The 22,938-nt window shown below is 40.7% G+C and overlaps 1 protein-coding gene across 4 annotated transcripts in view; it reads left to right on the forward strand.

The window, feature by feature from the left end:
* The window catches only part of TTLL6 (tubulin tyrosine ligase like 6), a 37,444-nt gene extending 16,901 nt beyond the window's left edge, over window positions 1–20,543 (forward strand). For all 4 annotated transcript variants that reach the window (XM_013972587.2, XM_018064928.1, XM_013972588.2 and 1 more), the window contains 3 exons: window positions 11,423–11,792; window positions 12,288–12,556; window positions 19,176–20,543. In XM_013972587.2, coding sequence (XP_013828041.1) covers window positions 11,423–11,792; window positions 12,288–12,556 — 639 coding nt within the window. In that variant the 3' untranslated portion in view covers window positions 19,176–20,543. The remainder of the gene's footprint in view (window positions 1–11,422; window positions 11,793–12,287; window positions 12,557–19,175) is intronic.

The raw sequence follows: 22,938 nt of genomic DNA on the forward strand, positions 1-22,938 counted from the left end.
TCCCAACCCAGGGACTGAACCCACATCTCTCGAATTGCAGGTAGATTCTTTACCATCTGAGCCATCAGAGAAGCGCACCTATAGCTCTTGCTCCATGCTCAGTTGTTGCAGTCGTGTCCAAATCTTTGTGACCCCATGGATTGTAGCCCACCAGGCTCCTCTGTCCATGGGATTTCCCAGGCAAGAGTACCGGAGTGGGTTGCCATTTCCTCCTCCAGGGCATCTTCCCGACCCAGGGAAGACCCAGCGTCTCCTGTGTCTCCTGCATTGACAGGCAGGTTCTTTACCACTGAGCCACCAGGGAAACCTATAACTCTTACACAGCTACAAAACAAAAACAAAACACTTCCTGGTGGTCCAGTGGTTGAGGCTCTGCCTGCCAAAGCAGGGGACATGGGTTCAATCCGTGCTCCAAGAAGATCCCACAGGCTTCAGGGCAGCTAAGCCCGTGCAGCACAGCTGTTGAGCTCATGCTCTAGAGCCTGTGAGCTGCAGCTGCTGAAGCCGCGCACTCTAGGACCCATGCTTTGCAGCAAGAGAAGCCTACACACCACAAAGAAGAGGAGCATCCGTTCCCTGGAACTGGAGAAAGCTTGTGCTCAGCACCAAAGACCCAGTCTGGCCAAAAATCAATTAATTAAAAAACAAAACAAAAAGCACCAATAAAATCGGCACAAAATATTAACTTCACATGACAGTTGATTTTCTATTTTTGTAGATACCAAGTTGCCACATAAATGTGGTACTGACAGTCCTAACGCAGGTCCTTTTGGATTCATTATACTTAGGCCAACCAAGATGGCTCTACTGGAAAATCGTCAGCATTGTTGGGCCTTCACTTGGTCTAAGCGCAGTATAGAGTAGTGCAGTGTTTTTCAAATTTCTAACCAGAGCCCATAATAAAATTTCATTTTACTTCATAGTCCATTAAATATACATGCATACAACTGGAGAAAAGTTTTTAAAACAGTGCTTAGCCATGCTGCATATAGTGAGTGGCTCAGTTTTTTCTTTTTTAAAAATACCAGTTACAACTCCCTAAATTAATTTCATGACCTAGTGGTAGGTTTGCAACCCATCGTTTGATAAACACCATTAAGAGCGTTATCCCCTTGGATTTCACGATGGTTTCTTGGATATAACACCAAAAGCACAAGAAGCAAACGCACCAATAGATAAGTGGGCCTTCATCAGACTTAAGATAATCGACAAAATTAAAAGACAGCCTGTGGAATGGGAGAAAATCTTTTCAGATCATACATCTGATAGAGATTAATATCCAGAATATATAAAGAACTCTTACACAACAACAACAAAACCAAACAACCTGATTGAAAAATGGGCAAAGGCTGGACTTCCCTGGTGGTCCAGTCCAGTGGTTAGGACTCTCTGCTTTCACTGTAGAGGGCACAGGTTCAGACCCTGGTCAGGAATTAAGATCCTGCCAGCCATGTGATTCAGCCAAAGGAAAGAAAAAAAGTGGGGTGGGGAGGGAAAGGTTTAAATAGACATTTCTCCAAAGTGAAATTAGCCAGCCACCAAAAAAAAAAAAAAAAACAAATCACCAAATGCTGCATTCTTCCACCTATATGAGGTATCTAAAGTAGTCAAACTCTTAGAAACAAAGAGTAGAGTGGTGGTTGCCAGTGGCTGGTGGGTGGGGCGAAAAAGGGATGTTTAATGGGTACAGAATTTCAGTTTTTGCAAATTAAAAAGATTCTAGAGATCTGTTGCCCAACAATGTGCGTATAGTTAACACTACTGTACTATACACTTAAAAATGGTTATGATGGTAAATTTTATGTTATATGAGGTTTTTTTTTACTATAAAAATTAAGAGTAAGGAGTATACTTTGGGAATCTGGCTGCCTCTGTTGGATTCTTGGGGTCTCATTTTATTATATACATGACTTCCATCTAGTCAGTCTAGTCTCCCTAAGCCTTAGTTTCCTCACCTAAAAAATGGAATTTTCATCATAGTACCTACCAGTGGATTACTATGAGGATTAAATGAAAGGATCCGCAAAAATGCTTCGAGTGGTATTCAACACCCAGGAGTCAGTAAGCATTAGCTATTATTTTAATGTTATTGCTACTTCTTAAGATCCACCCCCTTGTGTGTGTGTGTGTGTTTTGCATAAACCCAAGAATTAAAGCAGTGCTTTAACCTAAGACTTAAAGCAGTACTACTTAACTCTGATGAAATTACAAAATAAGGCAGCTAGCAAAAATGCATTTTTTTTCCTTTTTTTGGATTTCATGTTTATTTGAGCAAAATCATTGGCTCAGGATGTTGTACTATACTTGGTTCATTCAAAGCCTTTGCCTGCTTTGTTTATTTACTTGTCACTTTATCCCTATGCTCATCTCCATTCACCTAGCCACCATCTTTTGTTCATGTTTCCTTGTAAAGAAGAGATTTTTAAAAATGCAAGCATTTAAATTTGTTTAAATGTGATTGGGTTATTTTTCTCATTCTATGTCCTATTTTTATTCTTATTGAGCTCTACTTTTTCTTTTCTTTTTTAAGATTAATTTTACATGCATTAAAATGCTAAGTTTTAGCTGAACAAGTCTGACAAATAAATACACACTTGCGATCCATATCCCTATCATGATATAGAACTTTCTGATATTTCCCAAAAGTTCCCTCTGGCCTTTCCCAGGCAATTGACCTTTGCTCCCTGCATCCCTCCCCAAGGCAGCCACTATCCTGACTCTTTTTCATCTTAGAGTAGTTTTGCCTATTTTAGAATTTTGTGCAAGTGGAATAATATAGTATATAGTATTTTGAGTGTGACTCCTTTAATTCAGTATTTAGATCTGTGAGATTCATTCACGTTGTTGGAGATATCAGTATTTTGTCCTTCTTTATTGCTGAATTGTGTTCCATTGTACAAATACACTGCAGTGTGTACATCATTCTCCTGTTGATGGACATGTGGGTTGTTCCTAGTTTTTATTCTTTTATTGCTATTGTAATTAAAGCTCTTATGAACATTCCTGTATAAGTCTTTTTGCGGACATAGTTTTCTTTTCTCTTGGATAACTACTTGCGAGAAGGATTGTTAGGTCAAAGGGTAGATCTCTGTATAACTTTATAAGAACACCAAAGCCTTTATTTAAAGTGATTATAATAGCTTTTGTACATTTCAGCCAGCAATGGATGAAGGTACCGATTGCTCCATGTTTGTTACCATTTGGTGCTGTCTTTTAAACTTTTCCCACTCTAATGGCTACGTTGTGATTTCTTATTTCAGTTTTAATTTGAGGATTAAGCATGTCAAGCATTTCATCAAGTGTTTATTGGTTATTCATGTATGTTTCTTTATGAGCAGTTTGTTCAAGATTTTGCCTTTCTCCTTTTTAAGAAATGGGATTTAAAGAATATATATTTGTTTATTTGTTGCATTCGATCTTAGTTGTGGCACGAGGGATCTTCATTTGCAGCATGTGGGATCTTAGTTCCCTGACCAGGGATCGAACTCAGGTCCTCTGCATTACAAAGTGGATTCTTAACCACTGGACCACCAGGGAAGTCCCAGATTTAAAAAAAAAAATTTTTTTTTAACACCAAAAACATCTTATATTGGGGTGTAACCAGTTAACAATGTTGTAATAGTTTCAGGTGAACAAGTGAAGGGACTCAGCCATACATATACATGGTAGCCATTCTCCCCCCAAACCCCCTCCCATCCAGGCTGGCACATAATATTGAGCACAATTCCATGTGCTATACAACAGGTTTTTGTTGGTTATCCATTTTAAACATAGAAGTTTGTACATGACCTTCCCAAAGTCCTTAACTATCCCTTCCCTCTAGCAACCATGAGTTCCTTTTCTAAGTCTGTGAGTCTCTTTCTGTTTTGTAAGTTCATTTGTATCATTTCTTTTTTGATTCCACATATAAGGGATATCATATGATATTTCTCCTCTCCTTCTTGTCTGACTTGCTTCACTCAGTATGACACTCTCTAGGTCCATCCATGTTGCTGCAAATGGCCTTACTTCATCCTTTTTAATGGCTGGATAATATTCCACTGTATGAATATATATATATACCACATCTTCTTTATCCATTCCTCTGTTGATGGACATTTAGGCTGTTTCCATGTCTTGGCCATTGTAAACACTGCAGTGCTACAGTGAACGCTGGGGTGCATGTATCTTTTCGGGCCGTTTTTCTCTGAGCATATATCCAAAGAAATGGGATTTTTTTTTTTATGTTTTGCTATTGTGTTGTAGGAACTCTTTATATATTCTGGAAACCTACCTATTCTCTTTCTTGCCAGTGTTTTTTAATTAGTGAAAAAGCAATTTCAATGACGCTTATGAATTTTTCTTTAATGGTTATTGCTTTCTGTGTCCTGTTTAAGAAGTTTTCATGCACTTCCATGTCAGAGATATTTCCCTAGTTTTTTTCTAAAAGCTTTATGGTTTTAGCTTTGTGTATAGGTCCATGAGCCAACTCAAATTAACTTTTGAGTGTGCTAGGTGATGGGTAGTAGGGTTTTATCCCCATAGGCACATCTAGTTACAAGACTATTTACTGAAAGACTTGCCCTTCTCATTGAATTGCTTAGGTGCCTTATAAGTTTTATTAAGGTTTTATTTTGTTGTTGTTGTTGTTGATGCCATAGGAGTTTCATCAAACAATTATGTCATCTTCAAATAAAGACAGTTTTACTTCTTAATTTTCAATCTTCACACCTTTTATTTCTTTTTCTCGCCTTATTGCCTGTCTGGGATTTCTAGCACAATGTTGAATAGGAGAGGAGAGAGTAGACATCCTTCCCTTGTTTCCAGTCTTAAAAGGGAAATCTTTTATCATTAAGTATGGCATTATTTGTAGGTTTTGACAATGTTCTTTACTAGCTTGAAGAAGTTCACTTCTATTCCTAGTTTGCTGAGAGTTGTTTTAAATCATGAATGGATACTGAATTTTGTCAAGTGCTTTTTTGGTACCAATTGATAGAAGTTTTTCTACTTACATTGTTAATATGGTATATTACATTGATTAATTTATCTTGAGCCAATCTTATATTCCTGGAATATAATACCAAGAGCCTTTTGCCATGTTGTGTTGTTTTTTTTACAGATTGCTGCATTCAATTTGCTAATGTTTTGTTGAGGATTTTTATTGTCTGTGTTCATCAGAGATGTTGGTCTATAGTTTTGTTACTTTTTGTCTGTTAGCTCCATAAAATAAATTGGGAAGTGTTTTCTCCTCTTCTGTTTTCTGGAAGAGATTGTGTAGAATTGTCATTATTTCTTATTTAAATATTTAGTTAGAGTTCTCCAGTGAAATGATCTCAACCAGGTGATTTCTTTTTTGGAATATTTTAAACTATAATTAAATTTCTTTAATAGTTATGTATTTTATTTTGAGTGAGTTTTGGTAGTTTGTGGCTTTTAAGATATTGGTCCATTTTATCTAAGTTGTTGGATTTATATATGAAGAGTTGTTTATAGTAGTTCCCTATTATCCATTTAATGTCTGCAGAGTTTGTAGTGATATATTCTTTCATTCCTGATAGTGATAATTTGTTTATTCTTTCACTTTTTCTTGGTAAGTCTGACTAAGAGTTTATCAATTTATTCTTTTCAAAGAGCTGAGTTTTGTTTCCATGGATTTTTTATTTTCTATTATTTTCTGATTATTTTCTATTATTATTTCTGATTTCCTATTATTGTTTGATTTTTTAATTTCATTGATTTTTGTCACTAATACTTAGGTTCTGTTTGCTTTGGATTATTTTTGTTTTTCTAATTTCTTAAGGGGGAAGTTTAGAATGTTGAATAAGACCTTCTTTCCTAATCTATACATTTCATGCTATAAATTTCTTTCTAAAAACAACTTTAACTTAGATACCATGAATTTTGATCTATTTTCATTTTCGTTTAGTCCAAAATGTTTTCTAATTTCACTTGAGGTTGTCTTTATGACCCTTGGGTTATTTAGAAATGTGTATTTTTTTAAATTAAAAAATTTTTAATTATTTTTGTTTTTTTAATTGAGCTATATTAGCTGTATGCTGCTGCTGCTGCTAAGTCACTTCAGTCGTGTCCGATTCTGTGCAACCCCAGAGACGGCAGCCCACCAGGCTCCCCCGTCCCTGGGATTCTCCAGGCAAGAACACTGGAGTGGGTTGCCATTTCCTTCTCCAATGCATGAAAGTGAAAAGTGAAAGTGAAGTCGCTCAGTCGTGTCCGACTGTTAGCGACCCCATGGACTGCAGCCTACCAGGCTCCTCCGCCCATGGGATTTTCCAGGCAAGAGTACTAGAGTGGGGTGCCATTTCCTTCTCTGATATTTGCTGTATAATATTATATAAATTATAGATATACAATATAGTGATTCATAATTTTTAAAGGTTACACTCCATTTATTGTTATTATAAAATATTGTCTCAATTCCCCATGTTGTACAATAAATCCTTGTAGTTTATTTTGTACCTAATAGTTTGTACCTCTGACTCCCCTATCCCTATATTACCCCTCCCCACTAGTAACCGCTGGTTTATTCTCTATATGTGAATCTGCTTCTTTATTCTTATATTTGCTAGTTTGTTGTATTTTTTAGATTCTACATATAAGTGATATCATACAGTATTTGTCTTTCTCTATCTGACTTATTTCATTTAGCATAATGTCCTCCAAGTCCATCCATGTTGCTGCAAATGGCAAAATTTGGTCCTTTTTATGGCTAAGTAACATTCTTTTGTGTGTGTGTGTGTGTGTGTGTGTGGTTATACCACATCTTTATCTATTTTTCTGTTGCTAAACACTTAAGTTGCTTTCATATCTTGGCAATTTAGAAATGTGTTAACTTTCAGTTGTTTGGGGGTTTTCCTGTTATTGATTTCTAATTTAATTCCATATCATCAGAGAACACACTTTATATGATTTCAGTGCTTTAAAATTTGTTAAAGTTTGTGTTATGACCCAGAACATGGTTTCTTTTGGGGAATGTTTCATGTGCACTTTAAAAGAATATCTCTTTTGCTGCTGTTGGGCAGTGGGTCAATTAGATTTATTTGGTTGCTGATGGTGTTCAGTTCTTCTATATTCTTACTAAATTTCTGTATACTAGTTCTATTAATCACTGAATTCTGTTCATTACTGAAATCCACCTCAGGATTTTCATCATGGACATGGGGGCAAAGAGAGTAGAGAAAAGAAGAGCCTCAACTAAAAGTTTCTCTTAGAGCTTTCTCTGTCTAAGGAATTACTTAGCTGGCTAAGGAATGTTACTTAGCCATAAACAGGACAAAATTTTGCCATTTGCAACAACATGGTTGGACTTGGAGGACATTATGCTAAATGAAATTAGTCAGACAGAGAAAGACAAATACTGTATGATATCACTTATATGTAGAATCTAAAAAGATACAACAAACTAGTGAATATTCCCCAGTACCCATTTTTGAATTTTGAATTGCCTTGAGTTCAGGTCAGGGCATACTGAAGGGAAAAACAGTCAACTTCTCTGGTGGCTCAGATGGTAAAGAATCCACCTGCAATGTGGGAGACCTGGGTTTGATCTCTGGATTGGGAAGATCCCATGAAAGAGGGCATGGGCATGGCCACGCACTCTAGTATTCTTGCCTGGAGAATCCACATGGACAGAGGAGCCTGGTGGGCTACAGTCCATGAGGTCTCAAAGAGTCGAACACGACTGAGCGACTAAGCACAGCACTGCTGACTTGCTGTTGCTTCGGATTCTCACCTTCCTCAAATCTTCCTCGATCTGCTAGCTACTGTTTACTTTTCAGAATTGTCAGACAACTATTCTGTGCATGCATTCTATGCAGGTTTTATAGGAATAGCCTATGGGAGAGATAGATGCAATATGCTTAATTCATCTCAGCTAGAATCAGAACCAAACTACTGTCCCTTCTGGTTGTTTTAAATTTTCTTATTCCTTTGATGTCTGCATGATACATCAAGATATCTCCTTTTTCATGGATGATAAAAGCATTTATATTTCTTCTTTATTTATTTTGATCTTAGTATGAGCTTATCCATTTTATTAATTAAAGAACCAATTTTAGGCTTTGTTAATTTTCTCTACAGTTTGTTTTCTATTCATTTTCTATTACTATTGTTTTTCCAGTGTTGTTGTTTGTTGTTTCATTGCTAAGTCGTGTCTGACTCTTTTGTGACTCCGTAGACTAACTCACCAGGCTCCTCTGTCCATGGGATTTCCCACGCAAAAAATTGGAGTGAGTTGCCATTTCCTTCTCCTGGGGATCTTTCTGACCCAGGGATTAAACCTGCATCTCCTGCTTGACAGGAGGATCCTTTACCACTGAGCCACCTGGGAAGACCAGTGTTTTCTTTATTATTTCCTTTTTTTCCCAATGCTATCTTTATTATTTCCCTTTTTTCTATTAGCTTTTAGTTTAATTCAATCACCATCTTCTAGTTTCTTAAAGTGGAAAGTTAGATTATTTACTGTAAGCCTTTCTTCCTATCTAATATAAGTGTTTAGCACTATAAATTTCCCTGTAAATACCAGATTATCTTCATATCATAAATTTTGATTTGTTACATTTTTATCATTCTTTGAAATATTTTTCTGATTTCCTTGTGATTTCATTTTTGTTCCGTGGGTGATCTAGAAGTATATTGTTTAATTTTCTAATATTTAAGAGTGTTCTAGATATCTTATTGCTATTCAGTCAGTTTAGTCACTTAGTCATGTCCGACTCTTTGTGACCCCATGGACTGCAGCATGCCAGGCTTCCCTGTCCATCACCTACTCCCTGAGTTTGCTCAAACTCATGTCCATTGAGTCAGTGATACCATCCTTACCATCTTATCCTCTGTCGTGCCCTTCTCCCACTCCTGCCTTCAGTCTTTCCCAGCATCAGGGTCTTTGCATCAGTTCTTTGCATCAGGTGGCCAAAGTATTGGAGTTTCAGCTTCAGCATCAGTCCTTCCAATGAATATTCAGACTGATCTCCTTTAGGATTGACTGATTTGACCTCCTTGCAGTCCAAGGAACTCTCAAGAGTCTTCTCCAACACTACAGTTCAAAAGCATCAATTCTTCAGTGCTCAGCTTTCTTTACAGTCCAAATCTCACATCCATGCATGACTACTGGAAAAACCATAGCTTTAACTAGATGGACCTTTGTCGGCAAAGTAAGGTCTCAGCTTTTTAATACACTGTCTAGGTTGGTCATAGCTTTTCTTCCAAGGAGCAGGCATCTTTTAATTTCATGGGTGCAGTCACCATCTGCAGTGATTTTGGAGCCCAAGAAAATAAAGTCTGTCACTTTCCATTGTTTCCCCGTCTATTTGCCATGAAGTGATGGGACCAGATGCCATGATCTTAGTTTTTTGAATGTTGAGTTTTTTTAATTTATTTTTTATTGAAGGATAATTGCTTTATGAATGTTGTTTTAAGCCAACTTTTTCACTCTCCTCTTTCACTTTCATCAGGAGGCTCTTTAGTTCTTCTCTTTCTGCCATAAGTGTGGTATCATCTGCATTTCTGAGGTTATTGATATTTCTCCAGGCAATCTTGATTCCAGCTTATGCTTTATCCAGTCTGGCATTTCTCATGATATACTCTGCATGTAAGTTAAATAAGCACGGTGACAATATACAGCCTTCATGTACTCCTTTCCCAATTTGGAACCAGTCCATTGTTCCATGTCCGATTCTAACTGTTGCTTCTTGACTTGCATACAGATTTCTCAGGAGGCAGGTCAGGTGGTCTGGTATTCCCATCTTTCCACACAGTCAAAGGCTTTGGCATAGTCAATAAAGCAGAAGTAGATGTTTTTCTGGAATTCTCTTGCTTTTTCTATGATCCAACGGATGTTGGCAATTTGATTTCTGGTTCTTCTACCTTTTCTAAATGCAGCTTAAACATCTGGAAGTTCACGGTTCACATACTATTAAAGCCTGGCTTGGAGAATTTTGAACATTACGTTTCTAGCATGTGAGATGTGTGCAATTATGTGGTAGTTTGAACATTCTTTGGCATTGCCTTTCTTTGGGATTGGAATGAAAACCAACCTTTCCCAGTCCTGTGGCTTATTGCTGTTAATTTCTAATTTGATTCCTTTGTGTTTGTACAATGCTTTGATAAAATTTCAGTGTCTTAAAATTTATCGTCTTATTTTACAGCCCAGCAATACTTTGATGAATATTCCATGGGCACTTGAATGTGTATTTTGCAGTTGCTGACTATAGTGTTATATATCTCAATTCAATCACCCTGGTTGATAGGGTCACTCAGATTTTCCATATCCAGACTAATTTGATTTCTGGTTTTTATATCAATTGCTTAGAGATGGATTTTAAAATCTCAACCCCAATTATGGACTTATTTCTAAATATTTATTTATACCTCATATAAAGAGAATCATACAATAATTGTACTTTGTGTCTGGTTTATTTCACTTTGGAGTTTCTTTGGTGGCTCAGACAGTAAAGAATCTGCCAGCAATGCAGAATATCCAGGTTCAAAGCCTGGGTCAGGAAGATCCCCTGGAGAAGGGAATGGCAACCCACTCCAGTATTCTTGCCTGGAGAATCCCATGGACAGAGGAGCCTGGTGGGGTTTTGTCCACGGGGTCGCAAAGAGTCAGATATGACTGAGCAACTAACACTTTAACTTTATTTCACTTAGCATAATCTGTTCAGAGTTCGTTTATGTTGTAGTATATATCAGAATTTCCTTCCTTTTGAGGATGGTAATAATATTCCACTGTGCCTATACCTCATTTTATTTATCCATTCATTTGTTGGTGGACATTTGGGCTGTATCCACCTTTTGCCTATCGTGAATAATGTTGCTGGGAACATTGGTGTACACACTTTTTTAAAAGGAGCGATCTTATAAAGTATTTAGCATCTATAGCTAGGAGCTGAATTGCTGGTCACAAGGTATTTGTAATCTTATTTACTTATTTTTTATTGCACCGGGTCTTTGTTGCTGCACGCAGGTTTTCTGTAGTGGTGAGCAAGGGCTACTCAGTGTACGAGCTGTAATCTTATCTCACTTATCTTTCTAGATGGTTCACCAGAGTGTCTGGACCAACCTACATTCTCATCAGCAGTGCATGAGCGTCCCTATAGCTCCCTTGCATTCCCCCAACACTGATAGCCAGCTTTCTATTTTTTTTTGCCAGTTTAATAGTTGTGAAATAATACCTATTTCTCTGATTACCAGTCTCCAGTGTTTAAAGTCTCTCCATTTAAAGACCTCCAGAGGAAGCTCTGTGGACATTCCGCACCATCTTCTGCCTTAGTGTTTAACCAATTCATGGTTAGAAACTTTTCTAACCAAAATCTTTCTTATTGCTCATGAATGCAGCTCTTCATCTGTTTGTTTTCATTAAAAAGGGCATAGGAAGTAGCCCTTTGCTTTTCATAATCTCATTTTGGACCATTTTCTCTTCCAGCCTCTAACTTCAGTAGAAGCCTTCCCAGAATCCACCACCCAGGTCTCAGATACCCCTGAATGTCTGCTGAATGTGACTATGACAGCCAGCTCTGAGTGTAGCGGCCCAAAGATGGACAGGGTGGCCTCCTTTAAATGCAAGCCACAGCAGGTGCCTTGGTACCTCATCCCAGAAAAAGTATCAAACAGTTTTCTGCCTACAAAATGCCAGAGCTTCTCGTGGAGTCCAAACCCAAGCTGGACTTTGCTAAAGAATGGCCTGAAGAAGCAGCATCCCATGTCAGAGCTGTTCACCAAGGTTCAACTGAGACAGAAGCTGTCTTTGTTCCCAGCTCACTACAACCCAAAGCTGGTGCTGAGTGACCAGTCACGTGAGTGTCAGTGTGTTTGAAGACGAGCCAAGAGCATAGGGAATGAAGAAACCAAAAGAACCAGCCTAATCTTGGGGAGTGCCCCATCTGAGGGGGGCTGAAACCCCTGCCTTCAGGGAGATCCCAGTCTGATAGTGGAGACGTAGTCTTTGTACTTAGGGAGTCTCTCGCCTTAATGGGAAAGCAAAAAAAAAAAAAAAAGTGATAAAAATAGAATGCTATGTCTAAGCACACTTTTCAATCTTTTCTGGTTCTTATTCAGATGAAACCCATTCAGCTGAGCCTGTACAAGTTTGGGGTGTTAAGTCTGAAAAAAAAAAACAAAAAAAAAAACGGGAAGAGAAACTGTTTGGAAGAAAGGCACAGTGGCTGATTCTAATTAAGGAGCCTCAGCCAGTTTTAAGCAGGAGACCCTAGTGGGAGGTGGCCTTCACCAGGAATTTGTGCCGAGTCCAGCAGCACAGACTGATGATGCCAATGACTTTGCCTTTCCAGAAAACCCCTCCCTGCTCCGCGAGTCCTACTTTCGTAGCCGAAGCTCTGGTGAGAAGAGGCAGCTGGATGTGCCCTCCTTCCTCTTCTTAGAGAATTCTCACGGCCATGATGTTTCCCTGAAAGACCTGCTGGTGGTTGCCACTCCAGCCCGACTGGACCCAAGGCCTGGCAGAAGCCATACAGGTGCTTTGAAAGACCTGTGTATGCAGGATCAGGAAGCATACAGTCACTACCTGATCTCTGGCCAAAGAGGATGTGAGAGGAACTAGGTAGGCCCACTTATATTCCCCTCGTGTGTCTAGAGCATTGGCAGGCACTCTTATATATATTTCTGGAATGTTGGGTAGGTAGGTGGGCAGATAGATTCATAAAGACATGCAGGTAAGTAGACCGTTAAGACTCACCTCAGGGCTTCCCTGCTGGCTCAGTGGTAAAGAATCCACCTACCAGTGCAGGAGACATGGGTTCAGTCCCTGGTTCGGCAAGATCCAGATGCTGGGGGGCAACTAAGCCCGTCCACCGCAGCTGCTGAGCCTGTGCTCTGGAGCCTGGGAGCCACGACTACTGAAGCCCCACGCCTACAGCCTGCGTTCTGCAAGAAGAGAACCCACCACGATGAGAAGCCTGCACACTGAAATGAAGCGTAGCTACTGCTCCCCACAACTAAAGAAAGCCTGCACACAGCAACGAAAACCTAGCCCAGTCCAAAATAAATAAAAATGTTTTATAAAAAGACTCACCACAGTCAAAATGTGACCCCCTTGCAATGTATTGATATGTTTCTACTCTGACTGATCTGGCCCCGCTGCTTTAACTACACTTTGCCTTGTTTTCCACTTCTGGCTGAAATTGAGACAGTCACGAATGCCGGCCCTGGAAGTAGAACCATGTTAACCATGAAAAGGTTGATCTCCATACCTTTTGTCCTCTGCCAGCCTAGCCTACTTAGGTCCAGGGCACTTGACCTGAGAGCTGACCCTGTAAGGCGTGTCCTAAGGGGACAGAACAACAGGACAGTGGTGCCTGAGAAGATCTGGAAACAAAGATCCTTAAGCTTTTATTTATTTGTTTATGGCTATACAGGGCTTTCATTACTGTGCACAGGCTTTCTCTAGTTGCAGTGAGCTGGGGCTACTTTTCTTCGCAGTGCCAAGGCTTCTCATTGTGGTGGCTTCTCTTGTGCAGCACCAGCTCTAGGCGCAGAGACTCCAGTAGTTGCCCCACATGGACTCTAGAGTGCAGGCTAAGTAGTTGTGGTACGGCGCACGTGCACGTGGGACCTTGTCCTGGACCAGGGATTGAACCTGTGTCCCCTCTATTGGCAGACAGATGCTTAACTACTGGACAACCAGGAAAGTTCAAAGACCCTTAAGCTTTAATTCCACTGTGTAAAAGCACCAAAGAGATGGCAAGGGAGCCCTCTGTCAGAGCATTAGTGCTTCTGAAGGAAAGTGATATGTAAAAATTTAGAGCTCTACAAGATAGCATTGCCTATGGTGGAGGGTTAGAACTGGACATGAAACAACAGACCAGTTCCAAATAGGGAAAGGAGTATGTCAAGGCTGTATATTGTCATCACTGCTTATTTAACTTATATACAGAGTACATTTTAAGAAATGCTGGGCTGGATGAAGCACAAGCTGGAATCAAGATTGCCAGGAGAAATATCAATAACCTCAGATATGCGGATGACACCACCCTCATGGCAGAAAGAGAAGAACAACTAAAGAGTCTCCTGATGAAAGTGAAAGAGGAGAGTGAAAAGGTTGCCTTAAAACTCAACATTCAGAAAACTAAGATCATGGCATCTGGTTTCATCACTTCATGGCAAATAGATGGGGAAACAGTGGAAATAATGTCAGACTTTATTTTCTTGGGCTCCAAAATCACTGCAGATGGTGACTGCAGCCATGAAATTAAAAGACATTTGCTCCTTGGAAGAAAAGTTATGACCACCCTAGACAGCATTTTAAAAAGCAGAAACATTATTTGCCAACAAAGGTCCAGATATCTAGTCAAAGCTTTTTTTCCAGTAGTCACGTGTGGATGTGAGAGTTGGACTATAAAGAAAGCTGAGCGCTGAAGAATTGATGCTTTTGAACTCTGGTGTTGGAGAAGACTCTTGAGAGTTCCTTGGACTGCAAGGAGATCCAACCAGTCCATCCTAAAGGAAATCAGTCCTGAATATTCACTGGAAGGACTGATGCTGAAGCTGAAACTCCAATACTTTGGCCACCTGATGTAAAGAACTGACTCATTGGAAAAGACCCTGATGCTGGGAAGGATTGAAGGCAGGAGGAGAAGGGGACAACAGAGGATGAGATGGTTGGATGGCATCACCAACTCAATGGACATGGGTTTGGGTGGACTCTGGGAGTTGGCAATGGACAGGGAGGCCTGGCGTGCTGCAGTCCATGGGGTCACAAAGAGTCAGACACAACTGAGTGACTGAACTGAACTGATGGTGGAGGGATTTATACTGCTTGATTGCCTATAGGAGATAAATTTTAATCATCTCATTCACTTCTGCCACCTAAAACAGACTGACTGGACAGTCTGGCCCCCTTGTGACCTGTAGTTCACACTGCAGAAGGGCTGACGAGTAAATATCAGCCCATATGCATCACTTTGGGTGCTCATAAAAATGCATATTCCAAGGTCTGCTCCTGGAAATTCTGAATCAGTAGGTCCTACTGAGGGGTTCAGGAATCTGCATTTTAAGAAGCTCCACTATGTGTTCTAATGGTCCTGTCACCACCCTCAAAGGAAAAAATTGGCCTAGTGTTTCCCAAACTTCCCTGATGATATGAATTGTGTGGGGGCCCTTGTTAAGACTGTAGTTTCCAAGGCCACACCTCTGAAAATTCTGACATGAGATTTGGGACAGGCCACTGGGAATTTGCCTTTTGAAGACATCTCTATAGTGTGGAAATGAAGACTTTCCTACATGTAGACCCAGGCCTGGGCAGAGGAACCTGTGATGGCCACCCTGACCTGTGGACCTGTTATAGGAACAAAACTCCTCAGTCCTGATGGGGCTCAAACTCGCCCCCACTGTCTCTGGTTCATAATTTTCTAGAATTTTAAGTTATGTATGCTCCTACTTTTAAAGGGAAGGATAGGGGACTTCCCTGGTAATCCCTGGTGGTCCAGTGGTTAAGGATCCATCCTGTGATGCAGGGTACATGGGTTCAACCCCTGATAGGGGGACTAAGATCCCATATGCCTTGGAGCAACTGCACCTGTGTGCCACAGCTAAGACCTGATGCAGCCAAGTAAATAAATAAATACTTTTTAAAGTGAAGTGGTGGTGGGGGTTTAGTCGCTAAGTTGTGTCTGACTCACTGTGACCCCATGGACTGTAGCCTGCAAGGCCCCTCTGTCCATGGGATTTCCCAGGCAAGAATACTAGAGTGGGTTGCCATTTACTTCTCCAGGGGATCTTCCTGACCCAGGGATCAAACCTGGGTCTCCTTGCATTGCAGTCAGATTCTTTACCAACTGAACCACCAAGAAGCCTGGGGCATGAAACCTTATATGCAATATGAGTGTTAAAATAAAGTTATAATGATCAGAAGCCACACCAAGAAAAGGAAAAATAATTATATTGAAAGGGTATGATTAAGTGCTTCCTAAAATGACAATTGAATTTGGCTCTGGACCTCTTAGCAGAAAAAATAACATTGCATCCTGTTTTGGACTTTTTTGTCTCCCTAATCAGAGACTCCCGAAGGACATAGACTATGACTGCCCCATCACACTGGGGTTTCCCTGAAGGCAGGGTTTTCATCCTCCTACCCCAACCCCAGACAGGGCACTCCCTAAGATTAGGGCTGTTTCTGTTGGTTTCTTCATCCCCTAAGCCTACATCTACTTCTGCTTCATTGACTATGCTAGTCTTTGTGTGGATCACAACAAACTGTGGAAAATTCTTGAAGAGATGGGAATGCCAGGCCACCTTACCTGCCTCCTGAGAAACCTGTATGCAGGTCAAGAAGCAACAGTTAGAATCGGACATGGAACGGTGGACTGGTTCAAAATTGGGAAAGGAGTATGTCAAGGCTGCATATTGTCGCTCTGCTTATTAACTTATATGCAGAGTACATTATGCGAAATTCTGGGCTGGTTGAAGCACAAGCTGAAATCAAGATTGCCAGGAGAAATATCAATAGCCTCAGATATGCAGATGACACCACCCTCATGGCAGGAAGTGAAATGGAACTCAAGAGCCTCTTGATGAAGGTAAAAGAGGAGAGTGAAAAAGCTGGCTTAAACTCACCATTCAGAAAACTAAGATCATGGCATCTGGTCCCATCACTTCATGGCAAATAGACGGGAAACAATGGAAACAGTGACAGATGTTATTTTCTTGGGCTCCAAAATGACTGCACATGGTGATTGCAGCCATGAAATTAAAAGATGCTTACTCCTTAGGAGAAAGGCTATGACCAGTGCATTAAAAAGCAGAGACATTACTTTGCCAACAAAGGTCGGTCTAGTCAAAGCTATGGTTTTCCCAGTAGTCATGTATGGATGTGAGAGTTGGACCATAAAGAAGGCTAAGCGCTGAAGAACTGATGCTTTTGAACTGTGGTGTTGGAGAAGACTCTTGAAAGTCCCCTGGACTGCAAGGCAATCAAACCAGTTAATCCTAAAGGAAATCAGTCCCAAATATTCATTGGAAGAATTGATGCTGAAGCTCTAATACTTTGGCCACCTGATGCGAAAAACTGACTCATTGGAAAAGACCCTGATGCTGGGAAAGACTGAAGGCAGGAGGAGAAGGGGACGACAGAGGATGAGATGGTTGGATGGCATCATCGACTCAGTGGACATGGGTTTGAGCAGGCTCTGGGAGATGGTGAGGACAGGGAAGCCAGGCGTGCTGCAGTTCACTGGGTCACAGAGAGTGGGACATGACTGAGCGACTGAACAACAGCAACCTCTTGGCACATACACCCTGGCATCCATGTAACTAGTCTGGGAACAGACAGCTTCTCTCTCAGTTGAGCCCTGGTGAACAGCTCTGACATGGGATGCTGCTTCTTCAGGCCATTCTTTAGCAAAGTCCAGCTTGGATTTGGACTCCATGAGAAGCTCTGGGATTTCGTAGGCAGAGAAGGTGTTGATATTTTCTCCTAAATGAGTCAAGATAAATTTACTCATCTAGAGAGTAAGAGAGAGAGATTCTTTAGGGGTGATTCTTTTCACTGCCTCTGATTTCTAAGAGCAGTTTGTCATGTGGTCACTTGCTATTATGGGCTTTTTCTACCATAGTGATGATGGCTGAAGGTACTGGCATGTTTTCTGATGAACATTAATGATGGTAAAATTTACTCTTTCTTTTTGGTAATGTAGTCTATAGTCACTAGCACTCTCTCTCTCTCTGTATAAATATACTTTAATTTCAATCATAATTGTGAAGTTTAGAAAAGAAAAAACAGAGGCTCAAAGAGCATAATGTTTAACATTCAGGAGGTTCCACAGCTTTCAGTGGTGAAGGGTTTGAGTCAGATGTTTCTGATTCCCAATCCTCCAGCTTTTACAACCACTCTTTCTTTCAAGTGGTATTTTTAACATTAGTCTTCAGCTAGAGCTGAGGGAATGATAAATGGCTCTCTAGTGAAGGTATTTCTGCAGGAATCAGTGGTAGCCACGGCCAAGCAGGGCTTTCCAGGGTATTGTGTGGAGTCACCAGATCTCAGAGCTTATCCTCTGCTTTTAGGTCAAGTAATGGCTTCTCAAAATTCCCAGCTGATCAGACTGCAAGGAACTGACACATACAAGGCAAACTGGCAAAAGTCTAATTGTATGCAGCAGAATGCCTATCAACATGTTGGTTTACAAATGGAGCAGCATGTGGTATGAGAATAGGGCTTCTGCACAATAATGCTTGAATTAGAGAAGGAGAGCACAGAGCAGATGTTCAGATTACAGATCATGAACTTTCTCTGTAGGTATAATAACAATACCTTCCACACATCACATTTACCTACTGTCTCTCATGTAATCCTCAGGTCAATGCTGTGAGGTTGGCAAGACAGAATTATTCCCTTATCCTCAATTTGCAGAGGAAGAGAATCAAGGTTTGGGAACATTAACTGATTTGCCCAATGTCACACAGTGGCGGGTTCCGATGTCTCTTCCTCTTTACCAATCTGCCATGAACTTAGATCCCATCCTGACTCATGTGAGGAAGGGAGCCCTGACAAAGTCCTCCATTTTTTCTGCTTAAATCTCCATAACCTCATCATCCTTCCTTGGGATCCATTTTCACAGTGAGGCCACTGAGGTCAGGACTTCAGATCTGCTAACAGTTGAGCTTTAGGGGATAAATAGTCCCTTTTGTAGGACTTAAGGATGATTTAAAGCTTGCTAATGCAGGGTGCTTGGCAGCCTCCTCGATAAATGTAGCTACAGTGATGATGGTGGTAATGATACTGTGCTAATGGTGTTGAGCCCAACACAGACTGGACACTTGTTTTTGGTGTATTAAAAGTTCTGCCTACAGTATCTCAATCCTCAAAGCAACTCTTTGTGGTAAGTACCACTGTTATTCTTTTTTCAAATGAGGAAACCAAGGTTTAGAGAACTTAAGTAACTTGCCCAAGGGCACACAGATACAGGCGCTAAGTTTGTGCTCTTAACGAGTACCACTTGTTGTCTCTGGACCAGCTAGGTTGGCAGCTCTTAAGTGGTCCTTGTCAAATGTTTGGGGCTATGATAAGGATTCAGGAATATGAATGTTGTGTAGAAGTTTCTGGTTACTGTGGATGTGAATCACCATGGGATAGGAATGGTGATGATGGGTTAATTGACTTAAATATTCCAGAAGCCATTTTAAAGAAAAAATCTAAGAAAAAAATCTTTTTTTTTTTTTCTTTCCAGAGTCAGACTGGATTTCTGCCATTTCTTCCTCTTACTCCCAGGAAATGATTTGTCTCTTCCTACAATGTCTACGATGCCTGCAGAAGCAACTGAAAGTTTTATTTCCTCATCTAGAGAGCCTGGTCTTATGACTACCTCCCATTAGCACCACTGAAGCTAACAGCCTTGCCTTTTGTCCCGCCCCCCAGTTAGCTTACAGTACTGGAGAACCACGACTTCTGGGAGTTATGGGTGCTGCCCCAGGACACGTCCTAGTTGCCCCACCAGTGGTGTTCTTATGGGTCCCTCACACAGCACTGCCATCCAGGACACTCCCAAGGATAAAGCAACATGAAGGGAGGAGTGTTGCAAGGAAGGACCTGCAACATTTCCAGAAGTCCAGAGCCCTCAGGGCACCAACAGGTTAGTGTGAGCTGGTCTTCAACTCCAGAGAGAAAAGACAAAGAGCTAGGCTTGATGGAGAACTCTGAGCCCTGAGTAAAGGAATCAGGACAGTTGTAGCTTCATCAGGTAAAAACCAGACCTCCTCCTACACCAGCAGCTCTGTGCCCATGTATCTTCGGCTGCCTTCCCTACCATCCTAACTCACATTGCCTTTTCTGATGCCACTGTCACTATTAGGCTGCCATAGGTCATAGTCTGGCCCAGACAAAAGCTGTAAGACTTGCTGAAATGGGACTTCCTAGAAGCTCTGTATCTTTCCTTTTTTCTCCCTAGTCACCAACCCCAGCCAGTCAAGGTTCCTGAGCTGATAAAACGGAAGTCTCTCAAGGTGAAGTCAGAATTATTTGTCTTCCTAAGGGACAATTTGGTGCCAGCACTTTTGAACCTAACGACAGGGTCACCTTCATGCTCATGCAGTCTATGCAGTCACACAGGGCTCCACACTAGGAAGGCCTTGCATCTGGTTTAATGCTATTACCATCTTGAAATTCTGAATAATTTGTGAACAAGGAGTCTTGTATTTTTATTTTTGCACTGGGCCCACCAAATTAGGTAGCTGATCCTGCCTAGAGGCGGTAATGGCTCTGGGTTGTCCAAAGGCAAAATATTATTAATAGTAGGATGCTTTCCTGGCCCCACCTGCCTCCTGCTTGTTCAGCCATGGAGCTATGCAGAGCAATTGTCTGCTGAATGCTTATGGGGGACAGAAAATGCTCCTGGCAGTCCTTGCCCCCATGGAGTGTGTGGTGGGGTAAGAAGGGTCCCTGGGTAACTAGTCCACTAAAGAACTAAAGAAGAGCATCGGTGGATGAAAAGGAAATGCCCTCACACCCAGCTGCGAAGATTAAGTCTTCTTCATTAGAAGAGGTGATATTTGAGGTGACGGAAAAAGATAAATGGATTTTTTAATTAAAAATTTTAATGTAAAAAGTTTCACATTGCAGTGATGACTTATTTGCCTTTGTATGAAATTTTGTATAAAAATTTAGGTTCAAAATGCCTTTCCTTCAAAAAAAATTTTTTAATTGTAATACAATTGACATACAATTGACATACCTGTATAATCAGTTTCAGGTATACAACATAGTGGTTCAACGTTTACACACATTATGAATTGATCACCACCATAAATGTAGTAACCATCTGTTACCAAACAAAGTATTACGATATTACTGACTACATACCCTATGCTGTACATTACATCCCTGTGATTTATTTATTTTATAACTGGAAGTTTGTTTCTCTTAAATCCCCTTCACCTATTTAGCCAACCTTCCTTCCCTCTGGTGGTTACCAGTTTGTTCTTTGTATCTATGAGTCTGTTTCTGTTTTGCCTGGGACTTCCCTGGTGGCTCAGACGGTAAAGCATTTGCCTCTAGTGTGGGAGACCTGGGTTCAATCCCTGGGTGGGGAAGATTTCCTCGAGAAGGAAATGGCAACCCACTCCAGTATTCTTGCCTGGAAAATCCCATGGATGGAGAAGCCTGGTAGGCTACAGTCCGTGGGGTCGCAAAAAGTCGGACACGACTGAGCGACTTCACTATAAGTGAAATAATATGGTATTTGTATTTCTGTGTCTAACTTATTTCACTTAGCGTGACACTCTCTAGAACTATCCATGTTGTCGCAAATGGCAAGATTTCATTCTTTTTATGGCTAAGGAATATTCCATTGTGTATGTGTACTACATCTATTCATCTATTCATCTTCATCTATTTATCTATCAAAGGACACTTAGGTTACTTCCATAACTGGGTTATTGTAAATGATGTTGCAATGAACATAGGGGTGCATATATATTTTCTAGTTAGTGTTTTGATTTTTCTTTGGATAAATACCCGAAAGTAGAATTTCTGGATCATATGGTTGGTTCTATTTTTAATTTTTTGAGGAACCTCTATACTGTTTTCCATAGTAGCTGCACCAATTTGCATTCCCACCAACAGTACATGAGGATTCCCTTTTCGCCACATCCTCACCAACACTTGTTGCCTGTTACTCCCTGATAATTAGTTATGTTGAGCATCTTTTCACGTGATGACCAGCTATATGTCTTTTTTTGGGAAAATGTCTGTTCAGGCCTTCTGCTCATTTTTAATTGGATTGTTTGGCTTTTTAAAAAAATTGGTATTGAGTTTTGTGAGTTCTTTATATATTTTAGATGTTAACCCTTTACTGGGTATGTCATTCACAAATATCTTCTCCATATAAACAGGGTTTTAAAAAGTGAGTTTGAGGTGTGGGACTGAGGAATAAAGTTCTGGAAGAAAATATAAACAACCCGGGACATGATCAAGAAGTAAAGTCTAGTCCAATTTGGCTGGATCAGAAAGGATAACTGGGAGATGACAATAGAAACATAGTTTAAAAGAGGGCCCTGGAGACCCAGGTGTTCTTTGTTTCATTATCATAAACTTCATGATGGTGAACTTGTCTGTGGCTGTCTCTCCACTGGACTGTACCATGTCTCTACTCCTTTGTATCCCCTGCTTTCAGCCTGGTGCTTAGGACCAAACTGCGATTCAGTAAATACTTGCCAAATGAATTGATGTAGTGGAGAGTCTAAAATGTTTTCCTGGGAAATGTTAACCTAATTTAATGGGCAGTAGGAAACCACTAAAGGTTTTTGAATGGGATAGGTTTTATTTAGTGTTAGAAAGGTGAATTTCATAGTAGATGGTAGAATGGATGACTAGCAAGGGGGAGAGAACAAAGCTGGGAGAGAGGATAGGAGGCTCATACATTGATCCAGGTTTCAAGCCCTTGCAGCCCCTATCAGGATGGCTGACTGTGGGAAAAAAAGGGAGACAGGGGAGACAAACATTGTAGAGCTGGGACACAGCAGCTGAATGAATGGAGGGGGAAAAGAAAAGGGAACAAGAAAGATGGCCTCAAAAGGACTGAGTCCCGTGAAAGGAAATAGGAACTTTGGAGCTTTGGGGGATGGAGATCAGGGTATTTGTTTCATAAAGCAGATGGATGACTTCCTGTCTCCAGATGGATTTGAAAGAGCAGCACTGAAGGACACGTTTCCAAGTCCAAAAATGATTTTCTGAAGACAAAGCTGTTAAATGCAGCCATGTTGGATCAGGAAGGTTCTCTAGGCTCAAAACTATCTGGGCAGCTTAAAAAAAACTATTCGGTGCCTCCACTCCCTCAGACGAAATTAGTCAATCTGGCTGGGGTAGGGCGGTATTGACCTTGGATTTAGAAATCTCCCGCAGAGGGTCCTGGTACATAGTGAAGTTCGGGAGCCACTCATCTGACTCATCCCACTGGACAGCCGTAGCCACCTCAAACAGGCAAGCTAGCTCTCCCT

The sequence above is a fragment of the Capra hircus genome, chromosome 19, assembly GCF_001704415.2.
Source record: "Capra hircus breed San Clemente chromosome 19, ASM170441v1, whole genome shotgun sequence".
Lineage (NCBI taxonomy): Eukaryota > Metazoa > Chordata > Mammalia > Artiodactyla > Bovidae > Capra > Capra hircus.